This window comes from Pituophis catenifer, unplaced genomic scaffold (genome assembly GCF_029215685.1).
Source record: "Pituophis catenifer annectens isolate HBS135680 unplaced genomic scaffold, rPitCat1.0.hap2 SCAF_8, whole genome shotgun sequence".
NCBI lineage: Eukaryota > Metazoa > Chordata > Lepidosauria > Squamata > Colubridae > Pituophis > Pituophis catenifer.
In genome coordinates this window covers 39823379-39838740 of record NW_027256888.1, presented here as the reverse complement: position 1 = coordinate 39838740, position 15362 = coordinate 39823379, and the positions used below count along the sequence as shown (strand labels likewise).

Here is a 15362-nt window from a genome sequence, read left to right as displayed (position 1 = left end):
AGGGTTTCAGCTAGATCCAAGCACTAAGCAGGACAGCAACCCTTTGGGAATGGGATTCTTTACAAAGCACATTTGTAGGGTTCCTGGTTCTTAAATGCCTCTCTGGATCAGTTGTTTAATTAACAGTTTGCTTGTATCTCCTAAATAGAGTCATTTGGCTAAGGCAGTTCACAAACGTGACAGCTGCTACCAAAATTCTCTTAGCTAAGATACTAAAATAGATCTATGTGAAAATTACTAATAATGTAAAATATATGGCCTATTTTTAGATGGACAGATATGTTAAAGTACACATGCTTTCGGCTGAAATGAACACTTTGAGTTTAAAGCCATTCACATCCTTTTATATAGCCACCTACACTACTAGAAGTAATTCCCATCGGCCTTTATGAATTACCATTTAATATGCACGAGAATTATTATACATATACTTAATGTAGGTTTATATATAGAATCTGGATTATAAAGGCAGGCATTTCACATTTGAGGCAAATGTAAGAATTGTGAAAAGAATGTAATATTCCTGAGAATATTTTTATTTTCCTTCAACCATTATGGGCCTAAAGTCTGGAAGTCTGTTCATCCAAATTGAACTAGATTTAGGATTATTAGAGCAGAATGAGACTATGGTAATAGTTTTGTAATCCTGAATGTCTATCCATATTTTTTTCTTTTCATATTAAGACAGATCAAATAGCTTTCAAAACATGTGCCCAAGTAGTTCAAATAGTATAAATTTTATCACATTTCCTGCCTGTTTTAGCAGGAGTGAATTTTATCCATTCGGTTAAAAATTTAATTTCATTTACAGTTTTTACTATATAAACATACTCAACTGTCTCTAATATATACTAATTAACTTTAATTTTCAAAATAATTTATGCAATTTGCCTTTATGTTTATCTTCGTTTAGTGAATTTTCAAGAACTAGATTTTGTAATGTATCCCAATATAGTTTTCTTTTTAAAGAAACTAAAGACTTTTCTATACATTAAAAAAAAAAAAGTTTTGTCTTGCATTTCCCACAAATACTTTCTGTGTAATTGTAGACATTTGAGTATCAAAATATTGTTATGCTGTTATCCAACTTGATGGTTTTTCATAAACTTAAAGTTTATATATTTTGAAAAAGTTGAGTCATTTTTAGTGTATGCATATATATATATTGGCAGACATAGGAATATTTTTCCAAAACCTTCTACTGAATGAAACATAATGCATGTATCTACAGAAATCAATGTTTTAAGTAATAATAACTATTACATAGTCTTTATAGTAGTCTCAAATAATTAACCAATTAATAATTACTTTCATTAATCACCTAGAGTTTCTACCAGTTCTCTCTGTGTGTGTGTGTGTGTGTGTGTGTTTTCCTGTATGAAACATTTTATTATGATCAAAATTATGGCTCTGATGGGTTGAATTCAGAATAAATTTCTCATGGAAGAAATGAATGCACATAAAATCACACTTTAATCTTCAATTCAGCTTGTATGTAACTTTGTGTTTAAAAAATGCTGTAAGTTATTTACTAATAAATTATGTTTATTTTTCAGGAAATGTTTTTGTAGTCAACTTAGCTATCGCCGATCTGATCGTAGCTATCTACCCATATCCTCTGATCTTGACATCTGTCTTTCATAATGGCTGGAACCTTGGATATATACACTGCCAGCTCAGTGGATTTCTTATGGGCCTGAGTGTGATTGGATCTATTTTCAACATTACAGGCATTGCTATTAATCGATATTGCTACATCTGCCACAGTCTCAAGTACAACAAGTTGTACAGTGAAAAGAATTCTGTCTGCTATGTCGTTCTAATCTGGACTTTGACTTTTGTTGCTATTGTGCCAAACTTTTTTGTTGGATCCCTTCAGTATGATGCTAGGATTTATTCATGTACTTTCTCTCAGTCAGTAAGTTCCACATACACCGTAGCAGTGGTCTTTTTTCATTTCATTCTTCCAATAACCATAGTAACATTTTGTTACCTGAGAATATGGATCCTCGTTATCCAGGTACGGAGAAGAGTTAAACCTGACTACAAACCTAAGCTAAAGCCACATGATTTCCGGAACTTTATCACCATGTTTGTAGTCTTTGTACTGTTTGCAGTCTGCTGGGCTCCATTGAATTTCATCGGCCTTGCAGTGGCTGTCAGTCCAGAAATGATAATTTCCAAGATTCCAGAGTGGCTGTTCGTTTCCAGCTACTACATGGCATACTTCAATAGTTGCCTTAATGCTATCATTTATGGACTTCTAAATCAGAACTTCCGTCGAGAATACAAACGAATACTTAGGACACTTTGTACAAGAAAAGTTTTCTTCCAGGACAGTTCTAATGATGCTCCAGAAAGGATAAAAAGCAAGCGCTCACCCCTGCTCACACAAAACAATTTAGTGAGGGTTGGCTCAGTATGAGGGGAGAAATCTAGTTACTAACAATTACTAAATATTATGTTACATGATACCCAAGTATTAAATCCACGTACTAGCCTTGTTCTTCAACTTCTGTTACAATACATGGAAAGTTACATGTATATATTGTATGCATTTAGATAAGATAATATGTATAACATTTTGGAACCAAGCTAATAATTACATATTCTATTATCACATTATGTATAATGTTACACACAGCAGGCATGATTTCAACAAAGATACTTGAAAACCATTGACAATAGTTAAGAAAATATGTCAGTTACACTTGACATTGTTTAGATAATTTCCAGTAATTCAGTGACATCACAAATGTACATTGCACTCCTACACAAGTCTTCTCTAATGTAAGATCACTGAATTCATAAAGGCTTGTAGTTGGGTACATGAATGTATAGAATTGTAGTTTTGGGTTATTAACAGAAATATAAAATAATTCCCTGTAAATTATTTGTGTAATTTAGATTAGCCCAAAAAATGGATTAAAACTAATCAGCTCATTACTTTGATTTCCTATGCTTATCACAGCTTCTTCCAACATTCAGCAGCGTCTTCCATTGCTTGCTATCCTAGAAGAGATTCTGTCAGTACACACAGTTTTAAAAAATGAGATTGTGAGACTTAGTTGCTTCTTTGCCTCAAAGAACATTATAATTATATGGCTCCAAATCTATTTCTGTTGCCAATAATTTGGAAGCACATCTTAGAACCAGAAAAGCTTTTGATATGAAGCCTCCTTTGATCTGCCTAAGACAAACTACAAGATCATTTCCCTTTTTGCTTTTTTGGACATCAGACCTGGATGAGGTCTTGAAAGGCTGGAAAGGGAAGATTTTTTTTCTTTATATTCAGAAGGAGCAGGGTATCTTTAACTTAAAGTTGCAATAATATGTCCATTTTATTCTGGATAATAAAATATTTTATTAAAATTGTGAAATAAAATAAAATATTGGCACATTAAAAAAACAAGCATTAGTCCTTAATTTATATTTTGAAAGAATTTTATTAAAATTAATAGCACATAATGATTTGGTGCTTTAAGGTTAATTCACTTGCATTAATTATAAAGTTACCTGATGTATTTGCAGTATATTAGTGGTTAACAAACTTTAATTATACTAGTAATTTTAATGACTCTTATACACTGATTTATATAATAAGATTTTTAGTTCTCTGATTTTTTTAGAAAAAACTTTAAATTTATGAATATAATTGATCAAATGGGATCTTCTAAAATGAGTTCATGATTAATTATAACTCTTGGTATTTTAAAAATAGAACATAATCATTTTTCAAGAAGAAATTCTGTTTTCATAGAATCAATTTTAGTAAAATTGTAATATCCATTACATTGTAAATTTATTAATTGTTCCCTTTAAAGTATAACAAAAAATATAAAATCCAAGAATCCCTAATAAACATTAGGGTCCAAGGCTTTGTAGAAACAAAATGTATATCAATCAGAAATAATTTTTCTAATAAATAATTTTTAAAATAAGAACATGAACAAATTTGAATGGGCAGACATAATTTGCCTATAATATTCTTTAAAATAATCTTAGTAATACCTGCTTTTTTACAATCATATGAACATTTGTTGGATTAGCAGTAGCCAAGAATCATTATACAAGTTTTTAGATATTAGAAACAGACATGATAAAACCAGTTGTTAACAAAATAATTTGTTTTCTCTAAATAACCCTTGAAATAAAAGTGGATTGAAATAATAGGTTATATATTATCCCATTAATAAAGTCTATATAAATCTGTCCATGAACACTTGATACTCCATGAATATTTCTTCATGAATACTTTACTTGAGGAACAAATGCAACCAGGTTGTTACAGTATATGAGCTTTTTATTAGCATCTGATTAACCTGCAGAAAATTGGAATAAATGAGCATGTTATCAGATTTAGTCTCTCTTTATATTCCTTGTTTCAATAATTCACAATTCTTACTTTATTCTATCCTGGTGAATTTTAAAATCTGACCATCAGAATATTTCTGTTGTCAAAACCTACTGTCTCTTGTGTAGCAGTAACTACTACCATATAACATTCATGTGGAGCCAACTTAATGAAGGAGAAATAAGGTTCACCATACAACTATTTAAGCAGAAGAGTTGTGTTGTTAGAAACTTCTGAAGTTAATCTGATGCTGCCATTGAGAGCATGTCACCAATTTAAAACGCGGGTATGCATTGATCCCTGCTCAGGTATTTTCATAGGCTACTCCCCAAAATAGTATATCGTTAGCTAAGGGATCTGTACTTTATTCCATGTAAAATTCTTCTATTTAAAATTATTTGTGTTGTGACATCTGCAAATTTGACTAAGTGACCAGAATTTCAATACTGTTATGATGCAGATTGGCTAGTGGTAACAAATGATGACAAAGAAATTTAAAAATACAAGAAGTGTCATTGCTGTGTAGAATGAAAATGAAAAAGAATTATCATTAATTATACAAAATCAAAATAGGAAAGAGATGAGGTCAGAGAAAGGCAACTACAAAAGTACCTTTCCCAGGTTCTCTTTAGGCCTGGGAGTAACTATACCGAGTCAGCACTCTGGTATATCCCTAAAGCTAATGTGAGATATCACTGAAGGAAATAATCCATCCCCTTTTCTCAGGATTTAGCTTGCTCACAAGATGTGGGGTTTTTTTTAAAAAAAAAAATAATTGTTAGGGATTTTGACAGTTATTCTAACACTAAGGCTTGTTTTAGATGATCTTAGAGTTTTCATGTTTCTCACTTTCATGTGAGAAACTTCCATGGTGTAAAACTACAGTCGGCTTTCAGCAATCACTGTCAAAGTCTTGCAAAATAAAAATGACTTGGCATGTCTCCATCCATTGCTCGGTAGATGGTGAATTGTGTGGTGAAATGCACCATTATAACATAATAGATGAAATTGGCCTTGGTAGCTATGCTGGACAGGAGACGAGTAAAATATAAGGGGAATCAGGCGGTAGAGTAGTAGAATTTTGTAACAAGAGCTGGTTAGCCCCTCTCAAAATCAGCTATGGATGTTGTTTTAAGTCAAGTATGCTGGATATCAAAGAAATAAATCTTCCTCTTCTTGTATATAATTAGAGACAATAAAAAAGAATCATGCTATGCATTAAGCCCAAAGTATGTAATTCCAGGAGAAGCAGATTCCAGATGAAAAGAGGAAAAAAAGGGGAGATTCATAATAATTTGACCCTAAGATGTAATTTTCATTTCAGAATTTTAAAAGTTTCATAGTCTGGAAGGAATTTTTTTTAAACCACTTTTTTTTTTTTTTAATTTGATTTATATGCCGCCCTTCTCCGAAGACTCAGGGCGGTTTACAATGTGCTCAGCAATAGCCTTCATTCTTTTGTATATTTATACAAAGTCAGCTTATTGCCCCCACAACTGGGTCCTCATTTCACCTACCTTAGAAAGGATGGAAGGCTGAGTCAACCTTGAGCCTTGGCGAGATTCGAACCCTGCAGTAATTGCAGGCAGCTGGTCTTAATAAGCTTAATAACAGGGTGCCTTAAACCCCTGTACTACCAAGGCTCTATACTGTCTTGTGTCTTGTGGGACAGAATTAATTAGTCATCTGAAGAAGTAAGTTTGAAACAGATCATTAGCTTATTGTGAGAGGCTACAATTTAGCAGATCCTGTGAAACTAGGAATTCAGTAACAAGATAAATACTGGCAAGTCAGAAAGAACAATAATCTTTAAAACAGCAGTCACAATCACAGACTGCAGCTGTGTGAACAAATCAGAGAGTGACTTGTTAGACAAATGATCGTCTTCTGCATGAATTATACTGAGACCATAAATGTGAAACAAAATATTTCCATAAAAATAAATCACATCAGTTATCTAAAACACATCATTTATCTAAAATACATCACTTACCTACAAAACTTTCTGATGGCATAAATTTATTTTAAGTTAAAAATAATTCAGAAATAAAGTGTTAACAATTGGCAAAAAAATGTAATTTGAATAAAGTCATGCTGGTATACAAGTAGCCCTCGACTTATAACCACAACTCAACCCAAAATTTATGTTGTTCAGTGAGAAATTTGTTAAGTGAGTTTTGCTCCATTTTATGACTTTTCTTGTTATGTTTGTTAAGTGATCACTGCAGTTGTTAAATTAGTCACACGGCTGTTAAGTGAATCTGGCTTCCCTATTGACTTTGCTTGTCAGAAGGTTGTAAAAGGGGATCACATGACCCGGGAACACTGCAACTGCAACATAAATGTGAGTTAGTTGCCAAGCATTCAAATGTAAATTGTAATCATGGGGATGCTGCAGTGATCTTAAGTGTAAAAAACTGTCATAAGTCATTTTTTTCAGTTTAAAGTTGTAACTTCGAACAGTCACTAAATGAACTGTTGTAAGTGAAGACTATCTGTGTATTTTGAATGCTATGTAGATCAGGGGTGGGCAACTGTGGCCCTTTTACAACCTGTGGACTTAAACTCCCAGAATTCCTGAGACAGCCAAGCTGATGTAGATGAATGAATAGCACAAAACTGCCCTATCTGAAAGTATCTAAAATAGGAATTAAAATAAGGTGTAAAGATGCTATCAAATTGCAGCTCAGAAAAGAGTTATTGCTTTTCTAATTCAGATTTAAATTCAATTTCCAGAAACCAATGGGAATTGTAGCTGGGTAAAAAGGGAGTACCACAGATCTTGAACAAAGAATTGTCCATAAGCCATGAAAATATAAATTTTTACCTTAGTTGTAATACATATATACCCGTAAGTTTCTACTATTTTGAACATCTCAATAATGCTGAAAGCAATGTAGTAACAAACACATTCATATTCATGAATAAGTAAAAATTTAGTGGGATTGTAAATATTTATTTGCCTGCAGTGAATCTCTCATCATTAAACAGTAACAGAATAAATATCTACCATATCTCTATCTACTTATTTGTCTACCTTTGCATCTGTCTGGGAATATCAGCAGCAACTTCCAAGTATTAGACAATGTGATTAAATTGCTTCTATTTTTATTCAAATGAACAAATTGATCCAAATTCCCAAAAGCTTTATGATAAAGTCCACATTTAGAATTAGATATAGGAGGGGGGGGAAGTCATCCTACATAATTTTTGTATACAAATTGACCAAATTCATATCCTTCATAGTTAAAAAGATGATTCTGAATATGTATATGATGAAAGGCTGCACATTTAAAAAATATCAAGACAATTTGTAATTTTCTTCCCTGCATGCAAAAAAACCCAGTTATGCTAAGGAACAATCTACACAAAAATATGAATATAAAAACCAAATACATATTGGAAAAAGAGCACATAAATGTATATTTGTGGCAAAAAGTACATGAAGGTATATTTTCATGTCAACTTTTCTTTTGTAAACCGATGTGAAGATGGGCTCAGATTAAAGCTGCAACTGAGAGAAAACTTAAAATGGATTTATTGTACTTCGGAATATGAATGCAAGACATTATTGCAGAATGTCTAATAACAGATGGGATGAGGCAAGGAAGAATGACTTTTTCATCTATGGACTGCAAATTCTTTTGCCAATTACCTGGAGTTTTGTAGCTTTCTTCATAAAACACACACACACATACACACATACACACACACGCACACTTAAGTCTTTCTTTTTAAAAAAAACTTAGCTATCACTTCACCCTGAGATAAAAAGAAACTTCTTTGAGATATATTAAACAAATCAATTATATATTAATGATTTGGATTTGGATCCAGAATCCTGTACTCAACTGAATCATTTAGAATGATTTAGCCCTCTTTCCAGAATGTCATATGTTTCCTAAGAGACACTCTTAAGTGAAATTATTCCAATGAATCAATATGATTTACCAAGTTTGGAAGTGAGTCAAGTATTATCCCTCATGTGCTACCTACATCTCTTGCTAGCTACCTGTCTATCAACTTAGCAGCTTCTAAAGTTAACATACAGATAAGCTGTATGGGTTTTACAGAATATTTTTTGTAAATCTCCTTTGCAAATAGGACATTTGTGTCCTACATTTTCTAGAATATTCTGCTCAATGCTGTATATTCTACTCACATATTTGCTAAGTTAATGCCCAAACCTGCTTTACACTGTACTTAAAACTGAAATCTACTATTAACAATGAACTTATGAAATCAAAAATTGTTCATCAAAAATAGGGACTTTTCTGATTCATCACCCATATCTCACAATTCTGGACTCTTAAACTGGACAACAGGAATCAGAGAAACAAGAGACAAAGTCCTTCTCATAATTGTAAAAATTGCCCGCCTTTATACAACTGTCTCAAGTACCTCAAATCAAAGCAGATTTCATTTCATTTCATATTTATAAGGGTGTGCATAGGTTATCAGCAGACAGATATATGAAAGGCAAAAGTAAACTTGATATCAAAAGTCTAAAGATAAGGGAGGGGCATTCAAGGACATATCAAGAATATAAAAATATAAACAGAATTAAGAAAGAAAATAAAGGGAAAGAAAATTTCATACAGGGTAGTTTTTAATTATATATTGTTGGAGAGGAAGAAGTAATGATGTGGAACAATAAGAAAAAGTTATGATTGGCTGGCATTGAATAACAACATTCTAGACCACAATGTTTATTTCATATTCCACCAAATCGTTCTATCTGATTTAACAAGCAATCCAAATGAAAAATATTAATACAAGCAGCTCAGTTGAGTAATCACAATGACAAATCTTAACTATATAATATAAATTGCTAGTATGTCCCTTAAAAGTATCAATTACATCAAAAGATAAATCTCTGAATCAGAATATATTATATAGTAAATATATGAGTTATTCATCTGGGAGTATTCTCTATGTACCTTTTTGTATAACTTTGTGTCATTAGAGAACTGTTGTGTAATTGGACCAGAATTTCCATTGCTAAGCAATATGGTCATAAAACACAACATCACATGACAATGCCATGGCAATTCTGGTAGTCTCCAGTTACCATTGTTAAGCAAATCACCATGGGTCCCTAAGCAAAGATTTCCCATGAATACAACTTCTAATTTCCTGCTGGTTTCTCCATTGACTTTGGTTATGAGAAGCTGGCAGGAAATCAAGAACTCTGAGAACTGGTTAGAAATATCACTCATTCACTGCCATCGCAGGTTGAAACAATCACTGAATAAGTGACCATCAACCAAGGGCCAACCTGTAATGTTGTTGCTAGTAATACTAGTCCTTTCAGGCTCTGGGGGGGGGGATATAAAATGGGTGAAAGTGAATACAGAAAGAATAGATTCACACATTTAAAAACATTCATGATGTTGAAATTTTCAAATTGTGTTCCCCAGCTTTCTTGCTAAATTGAAAGAAATCTAACCTAAATCTGGAGAACGTCAGCCAATTAATGTCAGAGATGCCAGATTAAACTGCCCAATGATATAATTTAACAGATGAAAACTTCCTCTGTTCCAAAGTCAACATTACCTGCAGAAGAAGAAAAGTAGCCAGAAAACAGCCTTCTCCTTCCTTCCTTCCTTCCTTCCTTCCTTCCTTCCTTCCTTCCTTCCTTCCTTCCTTCCTTCCTTCCCTCCCTCCCTCCTTCCCTCCTTCCCTCCTTCCTTCCTTCCCTCCTCCTTCCTTCCTTCCTTCCCTTCTCCCTCCCTCCCTTCTTCCTTCCTTCTCTCCTCCCTCCCTCCCTTCTTCCTTCCTTCTCTCCTCCCTCCCTCCCTTCTTCCTCCCTCCCTCCCTCCCACCCTTCCTTCCTCCCTCCCTCCCTCCCTTCTTGAATTTATATATTTATCCATTCATTTATTCATTCTACTGCAGCAGAAATTCTCATAATTATTTTTCTTCCATTCAATCCTGTCCAATTCTTGGTGACTGCCTGGATAAATCCCTGCAGTTTTCTTGGCACATTTTTCAGAAATGGTTTGCCATTGCCTCCTTCTTTGGCCTGAAATAAAGTGATTGGCCAAGATCACCAAACTGGCTGTGTGCCCAAGGCAGGGCTAGAACTTATAGACTCTGGGTTCTACCTTGTGGCATTAATCACTTCAGCAAACTGTCTTCCTTTTATAACATTAATCATAGTCTAATATGGTTCCATCGCTGACTATTGGGGGCGAGATCTTGGCCCCCTCAGAGAGGGCTCGCAACTTGGGTGTTCTCCTGGATACATGGCTATCTTTCGAAGAGCATATGATGATTGTGGCCAGGGGAGCTTTTTATCAGGTTCACCTGATACGCCAGTTGCGTCCCTTTCTGGACCGGGATGCCCTGCGCACGGTCACTCATGCCATCATCATGGTCCGTCTATATGGGCTCCCCTTGAAGAGCACTCGGAGGCTCTAACTGGTCCAGAATGTGGCCGCGCGGGTGATTATGGGGGTGACATGGCGCACCCATGTAACACCTCTCCTGCGTGAACTGCACTGGCTCCCGGTGGTTTTCCGGGTGTGATTCAAGGTATTGGTTACCACCTTTAAAGCGCTTCATGGTTTAGGACCGGAGTATATACGAGATCACCTTCTGCCACCAATAGCCTCCCACCGGCCAATACACTCCCACAGGGGGAGGCTCCTCAGGGTGCCATCGGCCAAACAATGTTGACTGGTGATATCCAGGGTGAGAGCCTTCTCTGTGGGGGCACCAGCCCGCTGGAATGAACTGCCCCTAGAGGTCCGTATGATTCCCGACCTATGTACCTTTTGCCGCGCCCTGAAGACTCTTTTATTCCAACAAGCCGGGCTGGCCTAATAGGGATTTTTAAATTGGATGTTTGTTAGTTTTTAAATTTTGTGGGACAAATTTTATATATTTGTTTTTAAATTGTTCTTAAATTTTTTGGTTTATATGTGTTTTAATATGGCTGTGCACTGCCCTGAGTCCTTTGGGAGAAGGGCGGTATAGAAGTTCAATAAATAATAATAATAATAATTAATATGGTAAGAGACAAATTGGTTGTTCTAAACTTTTGTGAGTTCAAAAATGAAAGTAGTCCTAGTCAGTGGTGCATTAACCATTAAGCAGACTAAGCACGTAGGGCACCAGGCCCAAAGGGGGAACCACAAAGTTGAGAAAGGAAAAAAAATGAAGTTTTGTCTTTCAAGTCAAGACAATTGGAACTTCGATACATTAAACTTGTGAAATATTAAAATGGATGTTGTATTGCATTTTTGTAGAACTTTTATATAGCTTAAGCTTGGTTTCTTTTGTACAGTATGTACAAACGAGTGGGCACCAAGATTTGTGGGCACCAAGAGCCTTAATCCGCCACTGTTCCTTGCAGTACCTTTTTTATGCAGGGATTCTCCTCTCATTAGTAAATGTACTACAATAAGGGGGGAGGGAATATAATAAAGATAAGAGAACTCTGTTCTTTATTATCAATCAATTAATTAATTAATTAAACATTAATGAGGTTGAAATTCAATATATTTGGAAAGCATCAGATTAGAGAATCCTATTCATATTTATTTATTTATTATTATTTATTATTTATTAATCAAATTTCTATACCGCCCTACTCCCGAAGGACTCAGGGCGGTGAACAGCCAAGATAAAATACAGATAATACAAATATTTAAAAAAATCCCTTAAAATTATTAAATATTTCGGCCAAAACACAGATTAAAACACCCAATTTATAAAATCACGAATTAAAAAATTTAAAAATTTAAAAGATGGGAGTTAGGCCAGGCCAGCTTGCTGAAATAGAAAAGTTTTGAGAGCACGGCGAAACGTGCGCAGGTCCGGGATCTTCCGTATCTCTGGAGGGAGCTCGTTCCAGATGGTAGGTGCCCCCACAGAGAAGGCTCTCCCCCTGGGGGCCGCCAGTCGACACTGTTTGGCCGATGGCACCCTGAGGAGCGTACTGGTCGGTGAGAGGCTATTGGTAGCAGAAGGCGGTCTCGTAGATACCCCAGTCCGATGGCATGGAGCGCTCTAAAGGTGGTAACCAAAACCTTGAAGCGCACCCGGAAGACCATCGGGAGCCAGTGCAGCTCGCGCAGGAGGGGGGTCACATGGGAGCGCCACGTTGCTCCCATAACCACCCGCGCGGCCGCATTCTGGACCAGCTGGAGCCTCCGGGTGCTCCTCAAGGGGAGCCCCATGTAGAGAGCATTGCAGTAGTCCAAGCGGGAAGTAATGAGAGCATGAGTGACCGTATTTAACGAGTCCCGATCCAGAAAGGGACGCAACTGGCGAATCAGGCGGACCTGATAAAAAGTCCCCCTGGCCACGGCCATCATGTGCTCTTCTAAAGACAGCCGTCAGTCCAGGAGGACACCCAAGTTGCGAACCCTCTCCGTGGGGGCCAGTGACTCGCCCCCAATAGTCAGTGATGGCACCAACTGACTATATCGGGATGTCGGAAACCACAGCCACTTGGATGGGTTGAGCCTGAGTCTGTTTCTCCCCATCCAGATCTGCACGGCCTCCAGGCACTGGGACATCACTTCGAGGGCATCATTGGGGTGGTATAACAGATACATTGCTTTAGCACCAGAATTCTGTCAGGGTAAAGACAGACAGATAATATGCAGCCATACATACATACATACATACATACATACATACATACATACATACATGCTATTTGCCTTGAACATGCTATTTGCCTTTCATGACAAAAGAAGACAATATATTATTTATTATCTTGGGTTTTGATACCCACAATCTATTTTGACATTTACATTTTAGCTAGAATTACCATTATCCTTTTTCTGGCTGCATTCTCTGAGGGTATAGCAGTTGCTGAATTTTTTTTTCTCCTGTCAGACTGCAGACTACATTAAACTATAAAGAAAACTATGAGCTGGACATACAAAACCTGCATTTCAAACACAATTCTCTGTTTTAATGTAGCCCTGGGGTTTCACCTGAACTGCTGAAAGCTGATGCATGAATGCAAATAATATAAAATCCCTATGTTATGGCCATTTATAATTCCAACTCAGAAAAACGAAAAGGCAAAGAATATTTGTTTTATTTTAGTTTCATAGCGAAATAGAATAAGTTTTTTTTTAAAAAGCAAAGTTCAGCAAAAAGTCTGATTAAAATGAATTTCTAAGTTTAAAACTGTACTTCATAATACATTCCTTTATGTACCCTGGGACAGAGTGCAATTGCTTTCCAAGATAATATGGAGTGAGAACTACAGTTTTTTTAAAAAAATAATAATAATTCACTGGTGTATAGCTATGATCAAATAAGTACTTTATGCATTTTTTAAGAATCATTGGATATGTCTTAATATAACTGTGTAGCTGGTGACTATTTAAATTTCTTTTATTAACTCATGAAATACCCTCTTTTTCTTCAAAGAAACTTCTTTGAAAATCTGTGTTGAATGATGTCTTTGTCTGGAATCCTACTTAGTGGTTTCAGTGGCAAATGCCAGCAGAAATGAAAGTAACATTAAAGTACAAGGCACAAGTACCGGCATGTTATAAAGGAAGTGTAGTGGGATGCGGGATATTTGTGCCACTGCCCACTCATCAGTCTTTGATGAGATCCTGCAGGAATTATTTACTTATTTATTTGTTAGATTCTATCCCATTGGGGACAGTTAACATCAAAACCATCTTTTATTTTACCACCACAGTGGAGCATTGAATCCAAGTGCAGATTTTTTTTCAGTTTTTTTTTTTTAATTATACAAATAATGTAATGGTGCAGAAAATTCCTTAACTACTAAAACGAGGAAGTAATATGATATATTACTAGTCTACAGAAAAGCTATCAGCATTTCCTAGTAAATGCATTTCCTACTAAAATATAATCCATCTTGTCAAAAGAGGTATCAATGCCTTCTCTATTCAAACCTATTTTATCAATATCTGGCAGAAAAGAAAAAAGAAAGAAAAACTTTCACGCTATTACTAAAAATCAACTTCCATGAACTGCCTTTGAAAATTTTGTCTTGACAAGAAGTTTCTATTTCTATTCTGTTTCAATTTTCATTTTTGGCAAAATGTAATGGCAATTTTTTTATCTGCCAGATTGAGACAATTATCTATAATTTAAATAAATTGCCAAAGGGGATTTTGCAATTAATTAATGGAATGGAATTAATGGAATTATAGCCCAATTCTAGAAACAAATCTAATTCTGAAGTAAAAGGCTTAAATGAACAGATGGACATTTTTTAAAAAAAAAGATATCCTGAAGTAAATGAACGAATAGGTAAAATGAGAGTGTCTTTGTGTGGGCTTATTCTTTGAAGAGAGGAACAAAGATTTATTGGATTTCTGATCATTTCTTGTGATTTGGAATAATTTCCAAACGTAATTGTGCTGAAATTACAATAATGCAGACATGATTTATATCACTTCAATGATAGCTGTGAGGATGGTATATGGAAATGGCTACTGACTCGTGCTAATATATGTACATCAAATTATATGTGCATTGATTATAAACATTGATTTTTAACATTTATGAGATCAGATAAATTGACAATTTATGTCCCAAAAGACCCATTTTGTCAGTCCTCAAAGAAAACCAATCATTATTTACTTAATGAAGTAAATAATATATTTACTTCATTAGGAAGTAAATAGGAATATATTTTCATGCAATTTATATAAGTATTTTCTATTAGAAGTTGAATTTATTGCAAAGTTTCAACATACTTTGATCCATTTAGAGCAGAGTTCCCCAAAGTTTTCAGCTTTGCAGACTGGCAGGTGGGGAGGGGATGGGTTGTGCAAGCTGCAATTGTAGTGTGTGCACATGTGCTCGCTCGCTAATCACACAAGTGATGATACGCATGCGCACACATGCACTCGCCAGCTGTTGTGGCCCATCAGCAGCCTGCGCAGATTGTGGCTGATCTTGACAACGAGGAGGCAGGTGTGTTGTCGCGCCATCAGCCTGTGCAGCCAGGGCTCAAGTTGGACAGCAAGGAGGCTGAAGAAGATGTGGTGCCAGA

General features: G+C 35.4%; 1 protein-coding gene across 1 annotated transcript in view; it reads left to right on the top strand.

The window, feature by feature from the left end:
- The window catches only part of LOC139320275 (melatonin receptor type 1A-like), a 2942-nt gene extending 517 nt beyond the window's left edge, over positions 1-2425 (top strand). Inside the window, exon 2 of the mRNA XM_070948515.1 lies at positions 1557-2425. Coding sequence (XP_070804616.1) covers positions 1691-2425 — 735 coding nt within the window. The 5' untranslated portion in view covers positions 1557-1690. The remainder of the gene's footprint in view (positions 1-1556) is intronic.
- Positions 2426-15362: the final 12937 nt, after the last annotated feature.